Source organism: Rhizoctonia solani, chromosome 11, assembly GCF_016906535.1.
Source record: "Rhizoctonia solani chromosome 11, complete sequence".
NCBI lineage: Eukaryota > Fungi > Basidiomycota > Agaricomycetes > Cantharellales > Ceratobasidiaceae > Rhizoctonia > Rhizoctonia solani.
This window is the reverse complement of record NC_057380.1, coordinates 469,674-497,181: the sequence shown is the minus strand read 5'-3', so window position 1 is coordinate 497,181 and position 27,508 is coordinate 469,674. Positions and strand designations below refer to the sequence as shown.

General features: G+C 47.2%; 4 protein-coding genes across 4 annotated transcripts; all 4 read right to left on the bottom strand.

Moving 5' to 3' along the window:
- Nucleotides 1-6,212: 6,212 nt before the first annotated feature.
- RhiXN_10218 (glycoside hydrolase family 61 protein) lies at nucleotides 6,213-7,702 on the bottom strand (the record flags this gene model as incomplete). Its single annotated transcript, XM_043330034.1, has 11 exons — nucleotides 6,213-6,245; nucleotides 6,325-6,401; nucleotides 6,449-6,558; nucleotides 6,614-6,625; nucleotides 6,686-6,707; nucleotides 6,778-6,903; nucleotides 6,952-6,977; nucleotides 7,037-7,171; nucleotides 7,236-7,331; nucleotides 7,387-7,492; nucleotides 7,540-7,702. 11 exons carry the CDS (start codon nucleotides 7,700-7,702, stop codon nucleotides 6,213-6,215), a joined length of 906 nt encoding a protein of 301 aa, XP_043184131.1.
- Nucleotides 7,703-8,560: 858 nt separating this feature from the next.
- On the bottom strand, nucleotides 8,561-10,711 carry RhiXN_10217 (WNK lysine deficient protein kinase 2; the record flags this gene model as incomplete). Its single annotated transcript, XM_043330033.1, has 4 exons — nucleotides 8,561-8,982; nucleotides 9,048-9,194; nucleotides 9,242-9,946; nucleotides 10,003-10,711. The coding sequence occupies 4 exons, from the start codon at nucleotides 10,709-10,711 to the stop codon at nucleotides 8,561-8,563; spliced, it is 1,983 nt and encodes a 660-aa protein (XP_043184130.1).
- A 65-nt stretch (nucleotides 10,712-10,776) lies between these two features.
- Nucleotides 10,777-11,877, bottom strand: RhiXN_10216 (WNK lysine deficient protein kinase 2; the record flags this gene model as incomplete). Its single annotated transcript, XM_043330032.1, has 3 exons — nucleotides 10,777-11,040; nucleotides 11,090-11,137; nucleotides 11,161-11,877. The coding sequence occupies 3 exons, from the start codon at nucleotides 11,875-11,877 to the stop codon at nucleotides 10,777-10,779; spliced, it is 1,029 nt and encodes a 342-aa protein (XP_043184129.1).
- A 516-nt stretch (nucleotides 11,878-12,393) lies between these two features.
- Nucleotides 12,394-26,982, bottom strand: RhiXN_10215 (WNK lysine deficient protein kinase 2; the record flags this gene model as incomplete). Its single annotated transcript, XM_043330031.1, has 4 exons — nucleotides 12,394-12,940; nucleotides 13,059-13,120; nucleotides 26,646-26,787; nucleotides 26,843-26,982. 4 exons carry the CDS (start codon nucleotides 26,980-26,982, stop codon nucleotides 12,394-12,396), a joined length of 891 nt encoding a protein of 296 aa, XP_043184128.1.
- Between the last annotated feature and the right edge of the window lie 526 nt (nucleotides 26,983-27,508).

Below are 27,508 nucleotides of genomic sequence, written 5' to 3'. Positions count from 1 at the left end.
GCTTGTTGGGTGCAAGGCAGACATAACTACTTCGCGCCGCGGCTATCGGATAGTGCCCTATGGTGAAGGGAGGAGAGTAGCAGAAAAGATTGGTATAGACGCGGCAATTAACTACTGGCCTCTACGCTCAATCATCCCACGAAAACTCTGTCCAAAAAATCCATTATACAGGTGCGCACGCGTATCATGAGTGTTCGGCAAAGACCCGGCAAGGTGTGTCGGAGGTTTTTGCAAATGCAAGTAGCCTGCTATTGCAGGTAGCGCCGAATAAACCTCCGGTGGAATCAATGCCGCAGGAATCATTTGTGTGTACTCCTTTCACTCACTTTGAAATACTTAATCACAGATCCGCACCTTTGTCTATAGCTTTCTTTCAAATGGTGGAGGCGGGAAATTATGCGCCGGTTGGTTCTTCCGGACTTGCACTCAACTTATATTCCAATAAAATTGTAATAATAAACCTCTAAAAGAGATAGGAAAGAGGCATGATCAATCAAAGTTGCGGTTTGTTTTATTTACTGATGCAGGTTTTCAATACCCTAGGATACCCCAAAGCCGAATAATGTCTTGCCAGCCACAATTAGTGCTGAAATGGTGAGGTTTCGATTATGATTGATTTTTCAATATAATAACACCTTAGCTAGCCCAGCGATGAGATAATCAAACATCTTGGGGATCATGGCTGTGAGGATATTACAGAGCAGCTTAACTTGTCTAGGTCGGGCCTATTCCCAGTATCAACAGGTGGCTTTGGTGATGTCTATCGAGGGACACTTCATCATGGGACTCATGTTGGCATCAAGTGTCTTAGACTTGTTGTCCACACCACCGAAGAATCTCGTAAGGATTTAAAGGTGTGATACCTAGTTATTTGAGCGCCAGAATATGTTTCCTTATTTTATTTTCTCGTAGCGTGCTGCCCATGAACTTTATGTGTGGTCCAAGTGCAGGCATCCCAACATTCTGGAACTGAATGGGGTTGCTTTATATCGCAACCAAATTGCTATGATCTCGCCTTGGATGGGCAATGGGAATGTCAATCAATTTCTTTCTCGACATCCTCGGTTTGATCGCTACTGGCTGGTACGAGGGCTCACTTACATTGTGATGATGAATGATCTGAATTTGACATCACTAGTGCGCCCGAATTGCTAGCGGAGTTTCATACTTGCATAGCCAGAAGATTGTAAGCAGTACATTTCTTACTCTACATAAGCGGTTTACTAGCTAATACGCATGTGGTATACGTAGGCTCATGGTGATATTAAAGGGGTGAGTTGTTGGCATGGCTCCCCGGGTCTATAGCCATCTGATCATGCAAAGGCAAACATTTTAGTATCAGATGATTACATTCCTAAAATAGCTGATTTTGGAAACGCAATTCTCAGCAATTATACACTCCGATTTACTACGACTACTAGCGGACCTAGTATGTCAATCCGTTGGGCGGTATGTTAAGAATTCAAGTATATTTGGTCGGGAGACTACATTAAATTATGGATTGGTAGGCTCCTGAGATACTCGAGGAAGAATCGGGATTTTCTTATGAAGCTGATGTGTACTCGCTCGGAATGGTAAGAAACAGTATTTACGGCCACTCTGTGCTAATGAAGGCTGATAATAGAGATATGGTGCAGACCTTTCTGGTATGCACTGTTGCATTTAGGGATCTATGGTGCTCAACGGGTACAAAATGGGTATTATAGGAAATAATCAGTGGTCTAGTACCACACTATGGTTTAACTGATATCGCTGTACTCAGAAGGGTCACGGAAGGAATACGTCCAAATCGGCCCCAGAGGCAAATCCCGATGGGTGATCCACAAGCCGACGCTTTGTGGCCCCTATTGACAAAGTGTTGGGCACAAGAACCTTAGGATCGACTCGCAGCCGTAACTATAAAAGAAGCCGTGAGTTTACTATTACGATTTTAACACCCGGTCTAAATGAGCAGGAGTAGATGCGCAAAATCTCTCGCAAAGGACGCAGCAGAATTTGAATAGCTTCCTGACGCCTGATTGTTTTGTGCGTCTGTTTTTGTAGTTTATGTTTATAGTCTTATGCCCCTGAGGTCGTGCTTTCATGCAATTGTTTTTTTTTTTTTTACTATTTACCTTGCTTCCATTATCATCATTTTACATGAATTGCAGTTGAATATACTTGGTAAATATCCAGAAAAGAAGCTGTCTATTTGCTTAAATACATTGTCAAGTAAAGGTCGCCCGCATTGAACTAGATTCTAATTAAGGTGTTAGTCATTACGATGTGAAGTTGCCCATGCGCGTCATTGTACTCTCTTAAGCGTCCAAAATAATGGAAGCATAGAAGTCGAGGTGTGCTCAGCGAATCGGGTTAGCAGAGGGCGGGTAAAGCTCGCGTCTTTTTGCTCAGAAAATCTAGACTGATGTCCATTACTCAAGGTCCTGTAATGCCGATTAGGCTAGTGGCTTCGACAAATATGAGTTGAGATAAGTAGTTTTGGGGCTCAAAAGCCTGTATATCTAACGGAGCCAAGCTACTATTTAAATGGTAGTTGGATTTGGACGTTTTGCGACGAAGCTTATGCAGACGCAAAATAGCAACTTGGCTGGAATACAGTGGCTACCGCTTCACGTTGTGTCGACTTGTACCTCAACCCCCCCCCCCCCACCGTCCGATTTCGCATACAGAGTTTTTCAATACGCCTTCGCTTGTCCATCACCCCAGACGGTTACGAGCGGATTTGGGTCGCCCACAAATGGGCCAGTCTTGCGGTCGGGCGCCCCCAGTCCACCTTTGCTGCCTTGCAGCCACGGGATTACCCAAACCTTACCGGTCTGGGTCTCGCACCCGACACAGATAAGAAGGCAGTGAATAAGTAGTAAGGACTATAATAGTCTCAAGAAGGTAGTAAGATCAACACTGAGAAGCGGAGAATAGAATTACAGCAAATAAATCTCTGGCATACTTGGTACCTGACAGATCTAGGCAAGTCCCCACTCATGAGCGAAGGGGTCGTCGCCTTGTTCTGCTGCTCTCCACTCTACAATATTACGGGCCACTGTAGTGAAGTTATCTCCAACGAGAAACTCCATGAAAGCGTGAGCCATGTCAGCGCCGGCACTTACTCCCGAACTTGTCCATGTATTCCCATCGACGACCCATCGCGCCTTCGGAATCCAATTAATGTTTGTACTAGTCTCGTTCTTCAAGGCGAATTGAAGTCAGGGGGCTTAGTTTTTCATACCAGGCGTAGTAAGACCCACTTTGATTCTCATAAACGCAGCCTTATTAGTAGTTGCATTTTTCCCTTCTAGTACTCCTGCATTAGCTACGATCCAAGCACCAGTGCAGACGGAGAGCAAGTATTTGAGGCCCGGGTTCTGATTCTTGACAAAATTGACGATCGTGGGTGACACCTCTCCAGCCACCCTCCCAGCGGCTGTATTTAGGGCGCAGCTGATTAGTTGGTGCGCCACATCGGCTTCGCGTTGAGAATACGTACCACCTGGGACGAGGATGATGTCATACTGGGTACCGTGGACTTGGTCAAAGGTCTTTGATGGAACTACCGATGGTCCTGCTAGAGTAGAGATGGGTTCCAAACTCTCCGCGATGTAATCGAATACAAATTCATAAGGGACAGATGGCCAGATCGGATTTGTCTGTGAAGCTGAGCCTTTTCCTAGCCATCCTAGCAGTTCCATTGGCCCTGTAAAAGAATGTCAGTATAGAACCGGTAAAACTAACCAATAATCAACTTATTGGACATCCAAGGCCGTCAGATTGTTATACAGTATAACCCCGAATTTCCATGTTTCTCGTGCACCTTCGTTTCTGCTCTCATTTCTTTCTTATTCCCTGGATTCTGGGAAACTGTAGGATGCAGAGTCAGATTACGCATCAATAAATACCACACGAATGCTCACAATTGGGGGTTGATGCTGAGGAAACAAAACTCGGCCACAGCAAGGAAACGGCCACGAACTTCAATGGATAATATCGAAGGGAGACCATGGGGCGAGGAGTAGTCAGAGGCAAGTAATACCAACGCCTCTCAGACAAGCTTGAGGTTTTATATATGCAGTATGCCTATTATTTCAAATATTCTCGATCTTTGCCGCTGGCCAAGAGTTCTGAATTCAGTTCTCGGGCATGAGGCCCATCACCCTTCAGCACTCAAGATACTGGTAGCCGTCATCCAGTGCAATAAAAGAGGGTTGAAACGTAGGCCTGCATACGTGTCTGATCGTACAGCCCTAGGCGCTTGGCCGCAATCATTACGTTCGTATAGGTGTGCGCATGGGCAGTACACAATTCAATCGGGATATTTTACACGAAGCATCGTTTTTGTAGGTGGGAAACTCGCAGAAGAATTTTTTTGGGTAATCTCTCAACCAAACTTGAAAGGCCATACTGTGGCTATGGTGTGGCTATGGTGTATACGTGCTCGGAACTGTAAAACGATAGCTACACAAGCCCCATGGAGCAACTAACATTGGAGTATGGTGATATTTGAGTACGTAGAGAATGTTAAACTCAACGAGCGGTTTCTCAATATTGGAAAATAGACTATGGCCCTCCAGAGAGAGCGGCACTCGGATGGTAGGTGAGACGCCTTAGAAAATGCAAAGAAATGAGGTGAAGAAGGCTTGTGGCAGGGCGAACCCAAACATGTTAGTGGAGATCACCGGGGAAGCCGCCCACGGATTGATCGCAAATCAATTAAAATGATTGGAGTTCAGGCAAGTACGCCGGCTATTGGTCATACAATTTGATTCGAATCAGCGGGACTTGAGATGCGCCTCTAAATGCAGTACAGAGGCTCCAGTCGCGCTCAAATCCACAAAAGACGATCGAACTGTGAGCTTGCATTTAATACACTCGAGGCTTCCGAATAAATGGGTGAGGGAGCGCACAATTAAATCTGAGTCTGAACCCATATGATACTACACAAGCTGCTCACCAGATAATCGCTATTCTTTAAGCGCTGTTAGTTGTTTAAAGAACGCGAGCCAAGGTTGGCGAGGGCACACAAGCCCGGGTTTGAGTAAAGGGTAGGGTATTAACCCTGTGTATACACACGATTGCGTAACCGTCGTCGATCTGTGCATTATCCCCATACCACATGTCTGTTCCATTCGCGCGCTGTTATTTTCTCCTAACCGCCCTCCGTACCATCAATATACTTTTTGAAGAAATTTCTTTCTAGTTTTTGGGTTTCGATATATTAGTAACCCTTTGTTTCTCCCGCCTGTTACGCACATACTATCCAAAAATCAGCCGCACACTTACCCACAGGTTCTGTTCCGTTCCCATCTGGACGTTTCGCGACGAAGCCTGTGGAGACTCAAAACAGCGACTTAGCTGGAGCATGTAGCAAGTCACGTGACTGGGTGCTTCAAGCCGTGTCGACTTGCGTCCGAGCGCCTCCGCCTTCTGGCCTCGCACAACCGAGTGCCGTCGCACGTTTTGGTGTCATTTTTATCCCACCCACCATCCCGAGGTCACGAAGGCTGGTTTGGCCACCCACCCACGAGCCGGACTCGCGGTCGGCGCGGTGCACCCTCTGCTTCGCAGCCGTGGTGATTTCCCAACCTTCACCGTTCTGGGTCTCGTGGCCAACGCGGGCGGGCGGGTAGAGGATAACTCTGGTGCCGAGTATTGATCAGTGTTTTGCGCGAAGTTTTTCAACTGGTGAATGATGGCTACTATTGATAATTATATCATGTATATATGCATTCCATTAATAAATCATAAAATGATATCAGATAGGTTCTCGTGCTTAAGTCATGTATCAACTGAGGGTGAAACTATACACTGTGTCAATACAAGGCACGGAAATTCCTTACGAGCAGTCTTGTGTTATTAGCCGGAAACCTATCGGAGGTCGTACGTATCTTCGAGATTTTTGTGGCTACCTCAAACGAGTTAGAATGTACTAAAAAGGTCTATGTAATAGTCTGATCAAAAAATTCCGAATGTTTACATGGACCGTTTTCAGCATGTTCTGTCAGAAATTGTGTCGAATTCCGCGGAAACTTGGTATACTTATATCGTCGGTAGCAAAATAGCATGAGTGAGAGCAGCACCAGGGAGCGGTAGTGAGTTTATCCATGCCAAGGAAGCTGTGGCCCAGCGTTCGAAGAAGCAATATATTATTAGAAGCAAGGTTATACCAACATGTCGAGACCATAGTTATTGTAACCGATTGATGTGATACCTCCTTCCAGTTACAAGCACTGATAGTAGTAGTCGTTGAGGCGCTTGCATGTATAAGGTGAGCGCAAGTCTGCAATGTATCATTCGTGTGAGCAAGTTTACGATAACTATCTGGGTACTCACAGTCGCTCCAGTGTACGAGAGGCCACCACATTGCCCATACTGAGCGACCGAGCCCGCGGGTCCAGACGAGGCGTAGTCTAAAAAGGCATCAACAGGTGTTTCTAGTGGGAGATTGGGTACATACTGGCAGGTGCCTGAGTTGTAGGGCGAGCGGTTGTGGTAGCGGCAGGAGCAGTAGTAGGAACAGTGGTAACAGGAGTAGGGGCGTTCCCAGAAGACGAGCCTCCAGTCCAGCTGCATTCAATATTAGCATTTAAAGGCCTTCAAATCAAACATTTCGGGTGCTTACACTGCTGGCCGGCTGTAATTAAAAAGAAGCCATCGGTTAGGCATTTAACCTGTATAATGGGGAATAACTCACGGATCGGGTAAGAAGTGGCACCCTGTAGGGGTCAAACAGGATCTACAAACATAAATATTAGTTGAATTTTTGGTAGAATCACGAGCACTCACGCCGGGGTCGGTCGACTTGTACGCTCCGGGGAATGCGACAAGTTGAAGGACCTGTTTCAGTTCCCGAACCGGTGATTTCGACCTGAATGCATGACGGATAAAACTGAGCACCACCTTGGGTGGAGGCTTGAGAGAAGGTCATTGATTGAACATTGCTTGAACTCAGAATCGTACCCGAATGAAGCGCAATGATTTCGTGCCTGAAGGTCCGGATGTTAAGCATTATGGGGTCTCAGATTTAGGGTATGTTTAAGCCCACCTGATAAGGTACTGGCCAGCCTTCAACGACGCAGGAACCTTGAAAGTATAAATACTCTTGTTCTCAGTAAGAATGTCTGTTGCAGCCCATTTTCCATTTGAAAGACCCGACTCATCGATCTTGAACCAAACAGCTCTGTCGGAAAGCATCAATATTGTGAGCATATACCTCATCGCATAATCCACCATTTAATACTCACGATGTTCCTGGACTCCATTTGGTGATATCTGATGGAGCTCTGGCCATGTATGTGATAAGTGGGCCTATATGGGAGTCAGGCCAAGTGGTCCAGTTACTGGAATTTTCAGACTAGATCAGAGTAGATGCCCGTACATTAGATGAATACTTACAGAGCGACATTGGAGCCCGCTGCAACCTTGATTATCGCGGGGGCGGGTACAGCTCCCCCGTTGCACTGAATATCCATTGAAGTGACATCCTCGATTGGCCCATTACCTAGGCTAAGGTAAGAAGAGAAGGAGCATCAAGAAGAGAAGACTCACCAGGAATCTTACGAATACTTCTTTGAGGAGCGGGGGTGGTATACGGGTCATTGTAAGGGAGGTAGCCGGTATACGTCCCAGAGGACGCGACGATTTCCTGGACAAAACCATGTCCAAGGACAGAAGTTGCCGCAGCGAGTAGAAGAGCAGGGAGAGCGAGCATTATGTGAAAAGAGTGGTGGGTGTTCGATGAGTGTAGCGAAAATGGTCACAGCGACGAGCCTTTTATACCAGCATACTAGTTCACCAAGAACGGTCGTTCAAATCATTTCATAGCCCATGCATTTATTCTAAGTACTTCCACGAAGAGGAACTGAACTCTCTTCATGTTGAAAAACACGGAGAATCCTAGTCGAGCTTGAGCTGGCAGTAATACAAATGCTCACTATTCTCATTACTCTCATTATGATATTGATTCCAGTCAAAATCGACCGGATAGCCTGAGTAACTTTGCTATTAAAATACAGCCAGCCGGGTAGTGTTTGACTAATGTATATGCGCCTCCCAATACTCGACCGATAGTGGCCATCCGTAATCACAAGCTTTTGAAACTCATAAAGCCGAGCCCTCGGAGATGACTGCTTCTCACAAAACTCCGAGCTCGAACAGTCGGGTGAGGCGCCGAGACAGGAGAATATACGGCGCATTTATTGGCAATAGTCGCTCACGCGCAACTCCTTCGACCGACCAACTTGATCTCGGCCAAGGTTCGGTTTGATAATTACTCTCAATCCAGCCTGCAGATTTGATTTGAAGTCGTGGGCACAGCGCCGATCTTCCATGCGTGTGCCAATGTCAACAAGTTCACGTAACCTACAAGACTAAAGCCAAGATGTATCACACGTGCGAACAGCCGAGTAAGATCATGCAAAGATCCTAAATTCATGTATATACATTTTACATTATGACGAAAAAATACAGAGATAATCATGCAAACAAAACCGAAAACAATCCGACCACAGACAGCGATTATTGCAATAAAGTTAAAGTACCAAGACCAAGTCGGGAACGAAAAAGCGAATCAAGTAGACACAGCGGGAACAGCCGTCGGGACGGCACAAGATTTGGCGGGTTTGTGTCTTTTAGGAGACTTATGCTTGCGTTTCGGTTTTGACGCTGAGCTTGGGGTTTCATTCGCCATATGAGGCGAATCGCTCTTAGATACGGAAGCCGAGCTTTTCTTAGGGGGAGAAGGTGAAGGTTTTTTGGGCGTAGGCACACTCTCCTTGGGAGTATTAGCACACTCCTTAGGTTTAGAAGGGACGCCCGACGTGCTGGAGGTCGGAGTACCGGCCTTGGCTTGCTCAGAGGTGGGGTTCTTCCTGTGCTTATGCCAACGCTTTTTCCCGCCCTTTTGCTTTGGCATTGGAGACGAAGTTGAGGACTGGGTAGTGGGTGTTTCTGCGCTGGCGATCGGTTCCGGAGAAGGAATTGGCGCAGCGACTACAGGAGCAAGCTTCGAATCTTCAGAGTTGGATACACAGCCTCGGCTGACCTCTGTGTCTGACGTTTGTATCTTCCGCTGTTGTTACGGGGCAGAGGTGCCGTAGCAGGAGCCGGTGGAACCGGCTTATTGTCGAAAATACTCGTCAAATGAGCTCGATTGAAGATGGCAGCGCCTCGGGGGAGGCGGAGTGCCTCGGAGTATGCGCTAGCTGATCCATTTGGGAGGTGTAAATGCTGGGAGCCACGTGACTTAGACCTTGCACCAAGGGGATTATCGGGAACTGTCGAGTCATCACAGGATACTGGGGCGCATTAAAGGGAGCAGGGTATAGGTTTGCGACTGGAGGAGCCGATCGGAGTGGTGACTCATAAGGTGACCGACGTTGCTGAAGGGCAGGAATATCAAGGCGTGGGGAGGGAAGGGAGGGAATCTCCAAACGTGGTGTAGGAATCGGTGCTGTCGTTCTTGGATGAACACTCTGTAATCGCTGAAGTCGAGGCGGAAGGATAAACCCAGGATTTGAGCGGGAGCCTGGCCCATGCCCATCTTGAGGCGTAACGCCGGGCGAGGCACTGCGGGCTCGTACCGCCTCTTCGATGGCACTAGCGCTGGCAGCAGCACGCAACTCCAATCCTGACCTCAGGGATTCGAGAGTAGGATTGGCAGAAAGATGGGGGTATACAGGCAAGTTGTGAATATGGCTCGGGCGAGGCGCCGTAGTCGAGTATTGACTCTGTAGAACACGGAGAGGGTTCGAGTCGCGATAGTGCTCGGAATCTAACGAGCGCCGCGTAAACGGCTGGTTCATCGTTGGATAAATTCCCGTCATCGATCCAGTGCGGATAGGGGCGGCTGGACGCTTGGGCCGCGCCTGCATTGCACGTTGGGAATGCACAGCTCCCGCATTATCCAATGCAAGTTTGACAATTGCATGCTGAACTGCCTCAACGGCATTGACTCCTGTTATTATAACTAAGCCCCAAGATCCCAATGGATCGCTAAAGCAAAACACATACCCGACCCGATTCCGGGTGTCACAACCCCCTTGGTCATCTCTCTGCTCTCGGCTGGTTTATCCTGATTCGCAGAGCCCATTTCGGCACCACCAACCGATTTCGATTTCAGTTCGGGCAATGTCATCAAATCTCCGTCAGCAGCAACGTCAGTCGCGTCCAGCACCTGACAATCATCCACTTCTTCATCTTCCAATTCACTGAAATCCGTATCCGTCGTCTCTTCTTCCTCTTCTTCCTCATCCGAAAGTTCAATGACCATGCACTGTCTCCAGTCTCCAGCAAAGCTCTTTACAGGGGGCAACTCGGCAGTCGCGGGCTGACAACTCCATGCTCGCCTCACATCTTCAGACTCACCAACACGCAAAGAATCACCAGGAGGAGGGACAGACATCGGCCGAAGAGGCGGAGCAGATGAGGTACGAGCGCTCGGAATTGAAACAGACGTTGCTCGCGCGGTTGGCGTGGATACGTTTGCAGCAGGGAGCAACGGTAACGGGGCCGACGTTCGTATGACAGTTGAATTCGGCGGAGGAGACCAAAAAGCGGGCGGGGGAGTCAAGATACGTTCCAACTGAGGTTCGAGCTTTAGTCCTTCACTTTTGAGGCTTGCTTGATCGTCCACAGATGTCACGCCTCCTTCTGAAGCGCATTCGGTCTTCTCGGTGCATTCGGTCTGTGGTGTGCCCACGTCCAGTTGCGGATCTACCATGTCTGGACTTGAGATCAGTCGCAGAGTCGGTACTACCCGTCCACTTTGAGTGTTTTGCCGAGTCCTTATAGGACGAGGTGATTGATTCCTTGGCTCGCATGATACCTGATCAAGGAGTCGGAGGATATAAGAGACGATATAGGGGGTGCTGAATGATTAACCGGGGCGCATAGATCGGGAGACTGAGGAGGAGATATGGGCAGAGGGACGTTACGTGGAGAAGGTGGATCGGGAACTTGAGAGGCCATAAAAGATGGTTCTTTCTGGTGATTTGTAGGGAGAAGAATAGGAGATGACGGTAATGGAACCTCGGCGGCAGAAATGGGAGTCTAGGTTCTAATTAACACCCCAAATAGGGAACGAATAGAATTGACCTACTTTTGATAAGGAGAGTATCGCGTTTTTCCTGGCTCGCGCTCCGTAAACCTATATTTAGCGGTGCATCCAACGATTTCCCTCAAACTCTCCGGTTTCCCCTTGCCTTGGTACTTGATTTGCTCGTACATACGTAGCTTCTTGACCGCGTCGGGTGACAGTCCTTGAACAATGAGCGAGGTTGAGCGTTGGCGGCTGCGGTGTGACCCATGGTGTCCCCTCGCTCGGTGAGTAGAATCAGGCAAAGTGGGTGCGCCGACCGAACCGCTACGTTGTCGCGCGCGGCGGTGAGTTGGTGACCTCTCCTGAGTCGAAATTACAGCGCCCGTTCGAAAACCCATATCTCCAGGCGCTTCTGGCGGACCTCGGATCTTGATGTCGCTCAAGCCCAAGAGGTTAGGATGCGTCAAGGTCTGATAATTGTGCCCAGCCGTTTGTGGGCTAAGACCGGGGTATCCAAAATGGTCGTGAACCGGTGACACAATGACAACACCGTCAGCAGTGGGATGACCCATAATTACCTCCGATCTAGAGCCCACACCCTCAGCTCGACAAGCACTCAACATCAGAAGCGTTTCCATCCTTGAGACGGCGGCGCGTTCGGGGTGAACCTTGAAGGCCTCGTCGTCGTCGTGGAATGGTGTGGTATGTGATGAAGTCGTCGTGGACGGTAAGGGGGCGCTCCGCAGAGACTGAGTCGAGGAACCCGGAATGGATTGTGTAGTGACGCGGAGACGGGGTTTATCCGAGACGTGTTGCCCTGATGTGGGAGACGTAGCATAAGAAGGCATTGGAGAGACCATTAATGAAGGGGTGAATTGGGATCGTTGCGGACCAGCGTGAGGCCTGCTATTTCGATAAACGCTTGTGACTGGCACGGTGGTTCCGAGCTGGAATGATGGTGATGGGAACGAGACGGGCCGGGGTCACCATGGGGTACCTCGTTCTTCGGCAGTTGTCTCGTTACACGGTCGGCGTGGGAGTCCCTAGCTCCTGATACGCTCCAGACTGGCGACTTAAGTGCCTGGGACCGAGTGCTACTAGGCTGCCCATAAGAACGTGTTCCTGAGATCCCAGCATGAATCCTAGCGTATTGAGCACTTCCTCCCAATTGCTGAATATTAATTTGATATTCCTCGTTACGTGGAGAAAAGTATGCATCGAGGGAACGTTCCACGCTCGTGATCTGGCAACGGGGTCATTGATGGCAACGGTGAAGGTCGATTTGGATGACTACGGGTGGGTAACCTTAGTTGCTGGAAGTCTGTAGGAATCTTCATTATCGTAGGTCGAAGATGCCGCCGGAATTAAGTGATAGGATTGTTCTGACTCTGGGGTCGAGCGGACGGAGTTTGATGAATAATCATCGAGTGACGTCGAACAGGCGAAGACTGATATGAAACATCGGCCATACTTCTCGGAGGATGAGACGAAACCAGATTCATCCCGGAGTTGTCTCGGTGTCTCGGTAGGCCGAATCGTCTGATCTTTGAGCGGTGAGGACTATCGAGAACGTATTGGGATATGTTGGGTCGATAAGAGGTGGATGCCCGAGATGATGAATCTGGGGTAGGAGCGACCGAGGATTCAGAAATGGAATGATTCATTATCCAATCTTCATTTAGATTCGTACGGCGGGCGTCTGCGACCGGCGACCGCACTTGTCGGGCAAACCGCTTCTTTTCGGCAACATCCGAACCACGATTGCGATGTTGCTTAGAAGTAGAAGCTGCATGTCTGTGCTGGTCAGCGAAACTAGTACTCCGAGGTAGTTGTTCAGCTTGCTGAATTCCAGTTGAGACGAAAGAAGCAAGTGCCTGTTCGCTGACACTTGTGCGCGGAAGAAGCGCAAACCTAGTTATGGACCATGTCACAAATACAGTTGTATTGACAAACAACGTTTTCAACACACGTGGTGTTCAGTCAATAATCAGCGAAATATTGGAGCAGAAAAAGAACGTAGGTGACATACGAGCAGTCGGGGAGCTGGACGTCATATCCAAGTGCTAGCGCGTCCAAGGCCGCCTGGCCCCGCTTCGAGGGTGTAAATTTATGAACTGAATCAGAGACGGAATCTCGTCTGCGTGTCGGTGTGTACATATCTACCACAGGTGTGTGCCCCAACCAAAGGGTAAGAGTAATCAATAAAACCAGTGGAGCTATGACAACGAAAGATAAGACAAAGGATACTCACCCTCCCCTCTTCTTTGTATATCATGTGCAAGTGTTCCAACGGGTCTGACGCCAACCCTCGAGGTAGTGGTCAGAACTTAGGGGTATAGTAGCCGACGTCGATCCACATCCAAACACACGTGACTATAAACATGGACAGCGGCATACTGCCAAATTTAGACGGCCCCGCCCTGTAGCCAAATTGATTAATAAATCCAAGGAAATCACTAAAGGGTATTTAACAAGGTTTGTGGCAACTCCACGAGCAAACTTGACCTCTGCCTAAACACTGGTCGGCCGTGCATACATCGAATGAATGCGACATGGAAAGCAGACCAACATTTACTACCTTTGTCGGAGGAGATCCGGGTGAAACAACCCCTTTACCAAAGATGCCGCACCATTTGAGCTTCGATGAACATTTGACACAAGTCCGGTCATTTCGTATTACTGAAGGGCGATTTTGCGATCTCTGATGGGCAACCAGATCTACAATTGACTAGCCATTATTCACGAGCATAAACCTTGACAAAATGATATCTCTAAAGACCGATTTGTCCAAAGAATCAAAATCACATACCTTGTAAAATATCAAAGACTCACTTGAGATCAAGGTCCTTTTACTATAACTGTGTGCTATCTGCTGCCAGGGAAAAAAGTGATACGATCCACGCAGGCCAATCAACTACATGCCGAAGATTGGCCTTTCACGCTCATCCGACCTTATATGCGGCGTATAGTGGTTGAGAGCTTGACATGAATCCACCCTCGCCCAAACTTGGACTTTCAGATATGACTGGGTGGTATGCAAGTCCCGAGTCCGTTATGAATGACTGGTGCAAGGATTGACGGTCAACGAGTGGCGTTATGTTATCAATAGAACTAATCAGTCTTGAAATGGTAACGAGTAACGCTCATAAGCGTAACTCAGTACAGTACTCGTAATGTAAGTATTTGATTATCTTTTTGCTTGTCCTTTCGTTTCGATTACTTGCCTAATCTTCAGACCAGCTTCGAGTGCAATCTAATTGAAGCGTCGTACCTTTCCACGATTCGACAAAGGCCGCAGTACGCCCTTAATTAGCTTTATGTGGGGAAATGATCATTGATGTCTTCTATCATTCTAAGTCCCCAATGAAAGGTACATATATGTATCTGCTGAATCAGCCACTCATTATGGATAGGGAGTCAAAAAAAAAAAAAAAAAAAAAAAAAAAAAACACGGGAGATTCAAACGAAAGATCTGAGCGTATCCGAATATTTGACCCTTTGCCGACAGGAAATACCAGGAAGTGGCTAACCAAATGGGATGTCTCAAGTACGGGTCCGTTTCACAACAGTAAGTGAAAGTCTCTGGCGCCCGTATCGCCTTGGAATATTAAGTCCCCACTGAGAGGAGACGAACATAATTTAACTGTGCTCTTGATGACTCCAATCATACCATAGTTTCCAAACCTTCGGACATCCTTGGTCGAGGGCATTCCTCGACAACATAAAGCGATTTAAAAGTGTTCTGAACAGATCGAGCCAGCTCGAAAATTATCGGATTACGGTTAGTCGCCTAAATAAACATAACGTAGTAGATGAATAGCACATGAAGTACTTGTATTGCACAGAGTGTGTATAACCCCTGGAGGAACCCGTAATTTCAGATAGATGGACCTTGAGTCGAATTGATGAAATAGTACCCCGCCTATCTTTCATGGAAGAAGAAGTCAATTATTGGGTAATGAAGCTCATCTCCCGTCAAAGAAGCGGCATCATGATTGGCATTTGCATGAAGCCCTTTTGGTGTTCAACACTCTCATGACCGTTACCTCGGCTCAGAGCTCATGATTCAATCGCTGTCGTCGTTACGGGCGCGGTAAACGAAGGATTATCATTCACACATTTGATGGCCACAAGCAATAGTCTATGTATGCGCGTTCTTTCCATAAATTGACGGAACACTATGAGTATTATTATTACAGGTTTATCGCCGTGATCCTTCCTTCGTAATGTTGGCAGAAATGCGAAGGATTTACAAGCGTGTGTGCGAACTACTTTCTATTCCATTCAGCAATGCTTTGAAAGACAATTAACAGAAGTTAGCTGAGTAAGTCATAGCTACATTATTTGAACACATAGTTGAAAGAGGGAGAGCATAATCATAGGGTATCAACGGCGCGCATAGTTCAAAATGCCATGCATAGTCTACTCTTCGAACAGTAAATTTCTGTCATCCGAAAGGTAAGCCATGTTTCAATTTCGGTTATTTGAGGGCGTTAGTGCAGAGAGTCCATACAAGCCCTTGTTAAGTGGGCCACTGTTGGGCTGCGCATTTCCGACCTGGTTCGGTGGAGTGTTTCCTCTGTATCAGCAATAATCATTAGCATGATGATGAACTGAAGAACAGGACCAGTGGCATACCCCTGAGCAGGTGCATCTTGTGGTTGGTTGTTCATTGCTTGGATGGGTAGGGGGTAGAGTGGTGGTGTCACTGGCTGTTCTTATGACTTAGAAGAACTAGGGGTTTAAGTAGTCCTGGGCCAATTCCAGCGTGTTTATACGCTATCTAATGAAATTCGCTTTGTATGACTCTACTCTGAGCATGAAGCGCAAGATACACAGCTTCGGTAGTGATCGAGAGTTCATACTGGCCTTTCCGGCTAGCTGTTGGAGAGGCTTGTACGAAAGTACGATTTACTGCCAAACTCTGGGTGCTGTGAGGACCAAAGGTCTTTCAAAGCTATGAACGTATCAGTTGGATTTCCTCACGATCATCGTGCATACATCTTACAGGTAGACGCATAAGCACATGTTCGTTTGGTCGAAATGAATATTTGGATGCTGCCTGATCAACTTCCGGAGCTTGAAAGTCTCAAGTAATGAATGTTGGATTGTCATTGGGCCATGGGCAAGTCGGACTAGAATGAAACTATGCATGCAGGCAGTGTCAAAATTCTCCTTCATTACTACTATTGGATTGCTGGCTCCATCAGGGGATATCTTTGCCCATGCACTGAAAAAAGTGACTACTCATACATGGGTCGAGACATTGGCGTTACGGAATTAGCACTTTTGTGGAACGATACGTGTATCATCGGATTTGCTCTACCGTGTTCTGTGCATGGTAATTGGCGGTTATCTGCAGTTATATTATGTAAATTTCATACAACAGAAGAAGTGACATTGTTCTAGGGGGAACAAGTTCCGAGTTATAAAGAGCTATACCAAACGAACTCATACATCTACATCTCCATTCGATGCTGCCTAATCTTTATTTAATTTCCTTCTGACGTTGCGTTAGTCTTGAACTTCAGACAGAAGATTCGGGTACACGAGACTAATTCATGCGTATATGAATATGCCCATCCGATGGGCGGCTATGAGGTCGCGTGTTAAGCTCAACTAATTCTCTTAGTTATCTTTTGGAACCAAGCCTCAACCAAAGACTAAGATACTCAGCAGCACACTATTCACATAGCACGACCCTATAAATATCGCACTTAATGACAATCACGTTGCTGTGACAAGATTGACGCTCACGATGATCGATGATCGACCAATTTGATCACCAAATACTCAATTGCATGGCTAGAACTTGATGTAAATGGTGCAATAGCGTATCTATGATCATGCTGGTATCGCACTAGAACTTGGCCCCAATGCGTCTATTCTCTTAGGCATCCGAGAAAGGAGTTCGCGTATTTATTATAACTGGAGTACGCTATGAGGCAGGTTTGAAAAAATATCAAATGCCTCGCAGCTCCTTCCAGCTACGTGTACCTTTATCACCCACGATAATATGAACGGCGACTTAATATCTGATAATAAACCCTTAGTGTTCTAAAAAGTGGTTAAGTTACTGGATAGGTTTAGTCATGTTTTGGATAGTAGGAAGCCAGGAACGCCGTTACTCATTTGATTCTAAACTCGATAGGCATCCGTCTGAGTTACGTCATAGACATCGTAGCAAATTGACCTCAATATTGGTTGGATGTTACTGAAGGTGCTGATGAATCCTTGATTGCAATGCATTGATAACTAGGCCGGAATTTTGGTATTTTTTCGGATCCCGATGGTCGGGACAAATCTAACCAATTGCAAGGCGATCCTAAACTCTGTAGTGCCAGCCTAAACCTCAACAGCACTCGTCCACTGAACTTCTCACCCTCGGGTACCGAGGACAAACCGGAAGTTTACCGACTGTAGGTCGCTTTATATCTCCGCCTAAATCGGTGTTTTCAAATCTACCTTCGCCCTCTTACATGCCTCACTAGTCACTTTGCTATGTTCCGGCCGGGTACACGATATTCATCAAATCCATGCTTTCCTTGTCTCAGGTATTTTTTTGTCTGGGTATTTCTCATAAATAAAAATTATCCTTAAGAATCTACAATTATGGAGGATTGCCTGATGACTAAAGAGAGATGCCCGAGGTATAAATTTAACCAATGCGCTGAAGAGATGGATATTTGAATACTACGCTCATCTATTAATAGGATACACGACTCACAGATGAATCATTTGTAGACAACTAGGAGATAGGTGCTATTGCTCCATCAGCGAGGGTCAAGTGAACGTTCCCGTAAAGAGACCCAAGTAGCCCTTGTGGTTGATCATGAAGAGGGAGATGATTGGGTAGTTGTTGCTCCCCGGGCTCCTCGTTAATAAGAGCATTTGGACTTGTGGGATAACATCTAATCAGCATCCTTGTGATGAGACAACGGCGATTTTCTCACTTGAGCTGCAAATCCTCAGCGTGATCATGCGGCACTCTCCGAAATATTTGATTGAATATTCCAGGAGTGAGTCTCCCTGCTATAGGGATACAGACCTCTGTGTAGTAAATGTATATTCTTGAGACAAGTGAGGGAGACACGGGATTAATGGCACGTAGGAGGGCAGAAAGAGTCATAGTGCGGGAATGATAGCGCGAAGACTTTTTGTTGGACTCCCATGCCCTATAAGCGATTGATTTTACTGAATGAAAGCTTTCAGTCAACCCTTGGCCCCTCCGTGGTGATGCATAGCGAGCCTTGGGGCACTTTACATCGTGCCTCCACGCAAGGAAAATAGGAGAAACGGAGACGGGCAGCTTTCACGGTGAACCCCAAAAGTACGGAAAATCCGCATGACGTCCAGATTTTGCCAGACATCCGCACCTAAAATCGCAGAATCCGCACCTTGACGACACACAGGGGTGAGTTGAGGATGCGGATTCATGGAGAAACTGGTCGGATTTTGCCAACACTCCGCATATAACGCGCGATTTTTTACGTTCAGAAAATCCGCACTTTTGGGGTCCACCGTGTTTTGTCTCCATGAATTCCTTTAAGCATAGTATAACTAGCCTAGAGGACACTGCTCCTACATATGGGCAATTCATCTCTTTGAACACATTGGCGAGGCCCCTTTTCCCTGAGTTTAGGCGATTCTGCTGAAACATAACATTGAAAGCGATACTAATAGCCGAGTGAGAGAGTGTCGGACTACTACCAGCCCCACGGTTCCGGGAAAACTTGGTAAACAAGAAGCCCAGCCAGGCAGCCTCTGTATTCGAGGACGGTTCCAGAATGCAGCCATTTAAACCTTTTTTTACATTTATATAGCTGATATGAAAGCTTGGTGCTATTATTTACGATAGTACTTAGTGGTTTCTGTCAAACTTAAAAGACAGCTAGGCTTTCGAAGCTCAGTGAGCCTATCGAATTCGGTGAACATCAAAACGCGTGAATTTATGAGCCTACTTGTATCTGCTGTCCCATGTTACCGAGTCACGCGTTTCTATTGTTCCACCAAAGGTCGAGCTATCCTACTACGATGCATTTAGATTGAAAACTGAAACTACTTTGGGGCAGCCCCTTTTGCGACGGATTTTACAAACCGCCACCACTCCCGCCGAGGAGCTGTCGGCGGAGCTTGTGCCATCACTTATGCTTTGACTATTTATTGGAACAGCACAATTCCTGGCAGATCCAACATTTCCTATGAAAGGGCAGTACACATGGGAATGACGCGTCTGAAGATCCTTGTCATGGGCTCCCTTTCGATGGATATCCCCTAATGCTCCACTACCATCAATGCCCAAACGCCAATCCGAAACATTGGAGCTGGATAATATTGGTGTGGAAGGGCTTTTGCATGCGCGAAATTTACCGAATCAGCACCCAAGTATAAATCACCCATCGGCTCCTCGGATACGACAGGATCTATCTACGAGGAACGGTTCAGAGAGGGGAAAAGCTCGCTACCTCGAGCCTGAAGATAGACTGCGACCGGCGTCAATCAGATACAATCAGGCGAGGCGATATCAGCAATCTCTGTTCCCCCTGTCACTCTTAAAATAATATACAGTTAACTATCCACTCACGTCAGCTGTGTTAAGGGAAAAAAAAACTGGGATCCGGAGACTACCGATAGAAAATGGTTAAAATCATGATACCGTGTGGGACAATAAGATTGTGGTACACTGGTTTAGATAGGCTTATTATTTCAAAACTATATGTAAGTAGCTACTTTTACACGATAACATATGGTTCTAGAGGACTGAAAATAGCTGATACTCTATCCTAGCCTGAGAAATTACCAACAGACTATTCGCATGCTGTTTGTGCAAGTACCACCCGTTGCTGGGCGCTGGGGCTATTGCTACGCAAAATCTAATACTGGAGCATCATATTATAGTTAAGTGGGATTTATGTACCTCCACATCCTGTAAGTATAAATTCACTTGTACCGTGACATAAGGTCTCCCAATCCATGTAATGAAACAAGCTGATACGCGCTGCTTGGCAAAAACGGTTTTTGCTGGGGCGCCCTCAGGAGTAGCATAGTGCATTCTGCAGACTCTCCCGGGCTTCGGGAGCTGGTCGATACTAAGCTTAATGTAAGGTCTCTACTTATTGGGTGTATAATGTGACTCGGTGGGCGACGGCATCGCCTTAATAACAAGTCGTAACACACACTCGATATTGGTATTCAGAGTAAAGACAAGGAGAGTGGGTCGGAATCCGGGACCTTATAAGGTGCCCGGTTCGGTACATGCGTAAACGGTAATCAATCTAAACGAAGCACAAGGGACGAATGTAACGCTGAGAGAGGGTAATGGGTATCGTAAGGGTAACGTATACACTCGAGCCAGACCTACGATAGGCGCGTAACCCTTACACTTAGGTACTACTATTTTGGGACAGCTTGTGTCCTATAGACTCTCGTTTTGGATTAGATGTTAGCTGACTAATTGTACAGCAGGGCTTGCAAAGCTCGAGGAGCCTGGGGGTATATTACCCATCGTTATGTTCTGGCTATGTTATGTACATAGGTGTACAAGTCGATAATCATATCAACAGATAATATGGTCCAATTGCCTTTCTCCCACTTCTGCAGTGTCATTGCCAGGAGTCCCCTCTTGCCCGGTAGGGGTAGGTTCAGTTGGGTCGAACTGGCCAGATTGATTAGATATTGGGGTATCCGTTGGTCCATCCCAAATACTGAGAGGAGTTGTAACAGGGTGAAGAAGGAAGTTAAAGATACCATCGTGTTGGGAGTTATCTAAGCAAGATCATGTACTCGGTAATGGACAATAGATAATATCGGAATAAGTCCTGCAGGTTGTACCAGCACGATGAGTGATTTACTTATATTGTAGACGTTAATAACCTTTTGTAGGTTTACGGCAGACTTATGTTCCAAGAGATAGCCTCCCGTATTATCAAGTCCGCCTAATTCTTTCAACCATAGTGTTGTCTGTTTCGTACCAATGCGCATGCAGCCATAAGTGACCTTGTGGCACATCTGATGAGCTTCGACGTGGAATACTTTTCAGATCTGTGCCCGAATAGCTGGGGTTGAAGAATGGACCCCTCATTCCTGGTCTACTCAGAAACTAGGCTCCACAGGGTAACGCGGAAAGCCACGTGGATATACGGCAGATCATCGAATACGCGATTTACTTAATATACCACTGTATAGTTCAACTCACACCATAAACCGTTACCTCTCGTGAAATCGGGATCAGGCTCATGCGATTGACCATCGCGATACGACGACTTCATAGTCTCTCAAACGCTTAGAACTGTGTTACGAAGCTCCTTAATAAGCCATTAAACATCCATACTTGAGTCTAGTGAGACCGTGGAGTGATGCCGTTTCGGACAGGGCCCTTTTACTTCTAATCGGCGAATCTCTTAGGAATCACCCACCCGATATATTGACCTGGTCTTAGGAGCCCTAAATGTACACTGTTTCACGGGTCAGGCACAGCTGGTTGCCGGTGGCAAGTGCCACAGGGGTACAGAACTATGTCAAGCAGCGTGAGGGTTTCGCGACGAGATCGGGCAAGTGGATATTGCTGCAAAACAAGAGTCATAGTTTGGTGAAAGCTTATTTCAGGCCGCGTGTAGGTGATGTAATTACATGTGGACGATTGGCTTGCCGTCTTGGAGAGTTATGAACTTAAGCTTCGGATGGCGATTGCCCTGGCCCCACAGAGCACCGCCACTTTGCCCAAATATCGAAATAGGGGAAGTGGTTCACGAAGGGGGGAGGACAGGTTCACGAAGACCCATAGACATGAACCGGGTTGTAATGCAAATTATGGCGCACTTATGAAGGGTGTGTGGGTGCAATCGGGATGTTGAAACTCAATGTCAGGGAACAAGCAATATATAAGGGTCTCGGCGCTTACAAACTTACAATGGTGTACGTGTGGTTGGTGGTATCACCAACCAACAATTTTCTAAGATTAGTGTTGTGTATCTACAAAGTGTATATTTGAACCTAATCAAAACATTAACGTGAAGCCACTGTGAATTAACTCACAAATAGAAAGTTAGGTATGCCATATTTTTATGTTGATGGATGTCGCATGAGTATAGACTCGGATGCCACTTTTCTACCTGCCAGTATGACTTGATCCATTGCTGTCGATCATCAGCCCAGGGTTGAACTATATACCGAGAGACTAACTCGCTGTCCTATCGTGCTTATTGGCTTGACTTAGCTATAGGTCTTACGAAAAGGCGCACAATGTCTTAATGCGCTTCTCCCTTTTGGTAGTACACAGAGAACTGATTATTTCTCACGAGCCCCAACTTCAATGCATATTTAAACCAATAAAAAATTAGCAATCTGATTGGCATGCAGAGCTAGGGACTCGCGGAAGATTCGTGAAAGTGGTAGCCGGATTTTACTAGCATTTCGTATATAACGCGCCGATTTGAATGTTCACGCAAACCGAGCATTGTGAGAGCCCCTGGCAATGGGGAAGTCCGATAGTGATTGAAGTAGTCTGATTGATCAGTTTTGAGCCAACACTAGTGTTTTATGGGCCAGAATGGTATCGGGTCTTTCCATAGTTGCCGTGTGTTCTATACATTTTTTATACAGGTACCTACACTACAGGGCGTATGGTGTAGTGGTATCACGCCTGATTTGCAATGAAATTTCAGGCGGTCCAGAGTTCGATCCTCTGTGCGTCCACATAATTTTTAAGAGCATATAACTATAGTTTTACACCCCGATCTCTGGTTGATACAACATCAATCATCATGTGGGTCATGATTAAATTTGTTGCGCCCATTGTAGAGCAGCGTGCGCACGTTCAACCCGCTTGACGATTCTTGATATTTGGCGATAAGCAAACGACCAGAGTTGTTAAATGATGAGTCATGTTTAGCCTGAATGCTTGTCTGTGTACGTGCTTGTGCCTTATTTCAATCAACATACTTGCCTAAGCAGAGCCCGAGGTGTGGCCGATTAGCAATCACGTATAGCTCCAAGATAGCATCTGGGGTCAACCGGCGCTTTCTCCCTAGTGCTCTTTCTTTTTTCATGCGCCGTTTTATACAAAACATTAGAAGAAACTTATGTAAATATGATTTGACAACATTATAATAGTAATCAACCGCTCCATAACGACTTTCATCACAGAGACCATACATTACTTTGTTACTCCTTCCATCACCTCTACATTTTCACCCTTCAGCACCCAGAATTCCAGGATGACCTCGAAGGGACGCAATCAATGAGCTCCTTTTAGGCACCAGAAGGCGTGTACTGCCTTGCTCTTGTCTAGGATATTTCTCAGCAAGCGCGCCAACAATACCTTGCGGGCGAAAAGGCGTACCTGGTTTCGGATACGACTGTATTGTATATTGTGCCTCTTTGGATGCCCGAGATTAGTGTGGAATTAGCTTGGTCTTGCCGACCAATACGAGTTGCCTCCATAGTGCTTTGCTGGCTCATTGCTAGAAGAGCTCAATAGCTAAAACGGCTAAGGGATTGAGACTCGGGTGTATCCAAGGGACAATGTATATAATAGCTCCCTCGCCTTCGAGTTCGAGGAAGGTTGGAAGTATTTGTTGGTGGGGAGAGATTGTATCTTGGGATGGTGTAGGTCTGGTAGCAGGTATCTGGGCGGTATATGGGTGAATGAGTACTTAAATATTTCTATAAACAATCAAATGAACCTCAAACGTCATACACACGCCGCACCACTATCCAGCCCAAACAGTAAATATACATTTCATTGTTCTCTAGCCGCGCGGCGCCACCAGTTGTGATGAAACAAGAAAACCAACCGCGTACAGCTTCCCCAATAGCGTCAAACGGAAGAGAGCGGTTACATAGTGGTCATAAGATATGCGTAGTGCTGGTGATCAGCTCGATTTTCAGATTCAGTCTATACATCTATTAAATCATCCCGGAGCTTTGTCTATACAAACACGAGAACACCCAAGTTATCCTAAAGGTACCGGTGGTGCGCACAAGCACCTAGCAAACATTACATATCTGATCAACAAACCGTTAACCCGGGCAGATGAAATATGAAAACGTAGTAGCTCTACGTAATTTCAACTCTGATCGCAGCGGGGATGAGAAATGGTTTGATCGAGCGTGGTTCAGTGTGTTCTCGGCGGAGTTTTCCATCCGTTGGCATTCGATTGACAATGTCGTAGATAACCTTATTCCAAAAAAGACGGAATGATCTCCGGATCTACATCAAGAAACTATCCGGTGGGTCCCGAGCCAGGAGGACCGCGAGGATATCCATGCGGCTCCAAGCCTCTCTCCCTCCAGAGAGTCTAATTTGAAGCCTTGACAAATCAAAGCCAAAATCATAACTTTTGAGACTTATCGCGTCGGACCGGAATTCGGACCATCAATCCGATGTAATTCTCAGTTGCGGGTGTGAATGGTCCAAAGAGATGGTATATCTAAGTCCTTTCCGTCATTCCACCCCTAACCTCTCGATTACCGCCTATTGTTGTAATCCGGTTCTATTCGACAACTCCCCCCCCCCCCCCCCAGCCCACTTGCAGGGCACAAGGAGTACGGAGGGATACTTAATGTAAAACAAGTTGATATGCCCAGTGGTTCGACGGGTCTATTGGCGCCGGGAACTCAAAATGCACCATTCAACCGCATAGTAGTACTTGGGTTTATGCGATTACCTGGGCGCTCTTGGGGAACACCCCCTTGTTATACTTTACCTTGTACCCGTATCTATATTGTTATCGTTTTTCCTCTTGGAAGCAACCCGCTTTCAGTGTGATGACTTGTTCTCATGCCAAATAGTACTAGTTACCCTGAAGATAAAGTCATTCATCACAATCAGTATACCGTATACTCCATTTCACTCGGTATCTCACTTAAGATGGCCTGGGCCCAGCGACCCCGGGCACACTTGTGCAGACAAAATCGAGATATCCACGATTTCACGGCAGGCTAAAGCAACACCTAGTACTACGCCCGAGCCCCACGCACCAATATCGATATCATGGACAACAGCACTTTCACAACTCCAGGAGCGACAAACATACAACCAGAGCTTGCTTTGTCATATATATGCATGCATCGCATACAACCCCCAAACCATACGTGGTGGCACACTGGCAGGCAGGCAAGCACACGCGAGCAAATGTGCCAGTCTCTCAGTTACATGTTCTCCTGTCGTGTCCTTTTTTTAATCTCTTGATACCCTTACGCCCACGATCCAAGATGCCCTCCGGGGGGGGGGGGGACTTCAAGAAATAACAAGGAACCTATACCCAGCTTGAATCCGATCGATAAGAACCGACCATGCACCGGTGCCGCGGATCTCATCTCACCTCACTTGACTCCATGCATGCATGTGCACGCCCTTAACGTTGACGTATGGCCTCACGATACGTATGCGTCGGAATAGCCGATCTATTCGTACGCTCGAGAGGGCCTATCAGAGCATAGGAGGAACGATAGATGCTGCTCGGCTAATTATTATAGATGTTGTCTCTAATTAATCGAATATTCCATATATATTCTCAACTAAGGTCACGGGAGCAGAAAATCCGAACGCGAGCGGACCAAGGAGAGAAAAAAGGGCAACCAAACAAGTATGAAAGGCGTGAAATAAATTCATATTCCGATCCCATAACCCTCTTGCAGCGTCTTGTTCAAACATCTAACCCGATTCGCACAGCCGTATGCTTATTTCTATTCTCGTTTACATCCTACTCATCGTACATGATCGACAGCGCAAGTCAATCCTCAGTCAGGTTCTTCATTCACGCTTTGACCCGCTGAGGAACCGCATATCCCCATGAAACTCTTACAACCTCGCTAGAGCCACACGGACAAGAACCCCTTCGCTCGCCTCGGTCCTTACAAACCCGCTCAAACACTGTTCCCGATAGGTAGCCTCGTCTATCTCGAGAAGCTTGGTCATGGACGCAGGGTACAGGAGGGTGAGAATAACCAGTATGGCTGGGATCTCGTCTTCTCCTGAGGTTGATGTAATGGGCAGGGTGGACGAAGTCGAGAACAAGAGCGAGGTGGCGGGTTTAAGAGACCCGGTGGTAGCGGCAGGAATGGATGCTTCACTGCAGTTCAGGTTGTTTTATTCTTCGGCTTGATATATGAACGTCATCAGCGTACTATTCTCAGCAGAGCTTTCCGTTCTCTTGCACTCAGATCGACAAAATCGCCGATACTCAACTGATATCTGTGTCCCCCCGCCCCTCCAAGAAAAAAGACAGATTGATTTTCACATCTACTAGAAGGTCTTGATTATTCGATGCTTCTGTTGCACCGGAAGCTCGAAGTCATAGGTCAATCGTGACCACACACCTAAACTCATGCAACAACCTGCGTGCCATTGGTAAATACCCCCCCCCTCGTCGCTTGGTAAACATAGTTTGTATCGCACCTAGATCGATTTAGGCACTGTTTTTCTCTCTAAGAATAATTTATTTCAGTATAATTTGCTCTAAGTCCCGGTGATTAAAGGATCAAGGCTTAACACTCGTTGTCCCAAAGATATAACCATTCATTACACTTGGTCTTTGCTCCGGTACGGTCCGTGGTATGCTGACGAATGGATGTATGCATGTATATATTTATTATTGTTCAGTCCTATGCGTACATTCTCAGCGTCGGTTCTCGGCGCGGTGCGAGTGGGGGGACCCGGGGCTGCCTCAGGCGGCCTAGGGGTATCGGCCGGGCCACCCAAGGCTGCGACCGTCCGGATCGAAGGCTTAGGGTAGCAGAGAATCATGTGTGCCGGCCTAGTGTCGTTAAGGGGAAGGTGGGTGGGGATCGACCAAGAAGGCTGATTCATACCGTGCCTCGCGCCTAGTGATTGCTCGAGGTGGTGAGGAAGAGTTGTGCGTGGAGGGCTCACGTGACCGGGACCTCGCGCCTCGGTCAAGTGCCTCATGTGAATCCTCCACACGCTGCGGTTCACCTGTCACAATCGGCATATTGTGGACCTCACAATACGCGAATAGGACACAATGATGAGGGCTGAAAAATAGCTTATTTACGCACATAGGCGGTCGGCCGGACTTTCTACGTTTTCAGCGTCCAGAGCGGGCAAGCTAAAGCAATTGAATTATTTATCCTCTGCCCGCTCGTCCTCGTCGGCCACGAGACCCAGATTGGTGAGGTTTGGGGAACCCCCGCGGCTGCGAAGCAGCGAGGGTGGACCGGGGGCGCCCGACCGCGAGTCTGGCTCGTGGGTGGGCGGCCCAAACCAGCTCTCGTGACTTAAGGGATGGTGGGTGGGATAAAAGCGACACGCAAAGGCGTGCCGCGGCACTTGGTCTGTACGAGGCTAGACGGCGGAGGAGGTCGGACGCAAGTCGACACGGTATGAAGCGGTCCTCACGTGACTCGCTGCATGCTCCGGCTAAGTCGCTATTATACACTACGGGAAGTAGGGAGGCTGTCAGCAGCGCCTGAAGCGCCGGGCGCTGTCACCAGGCGTAAGAGGCGCTGTGGTCGAAT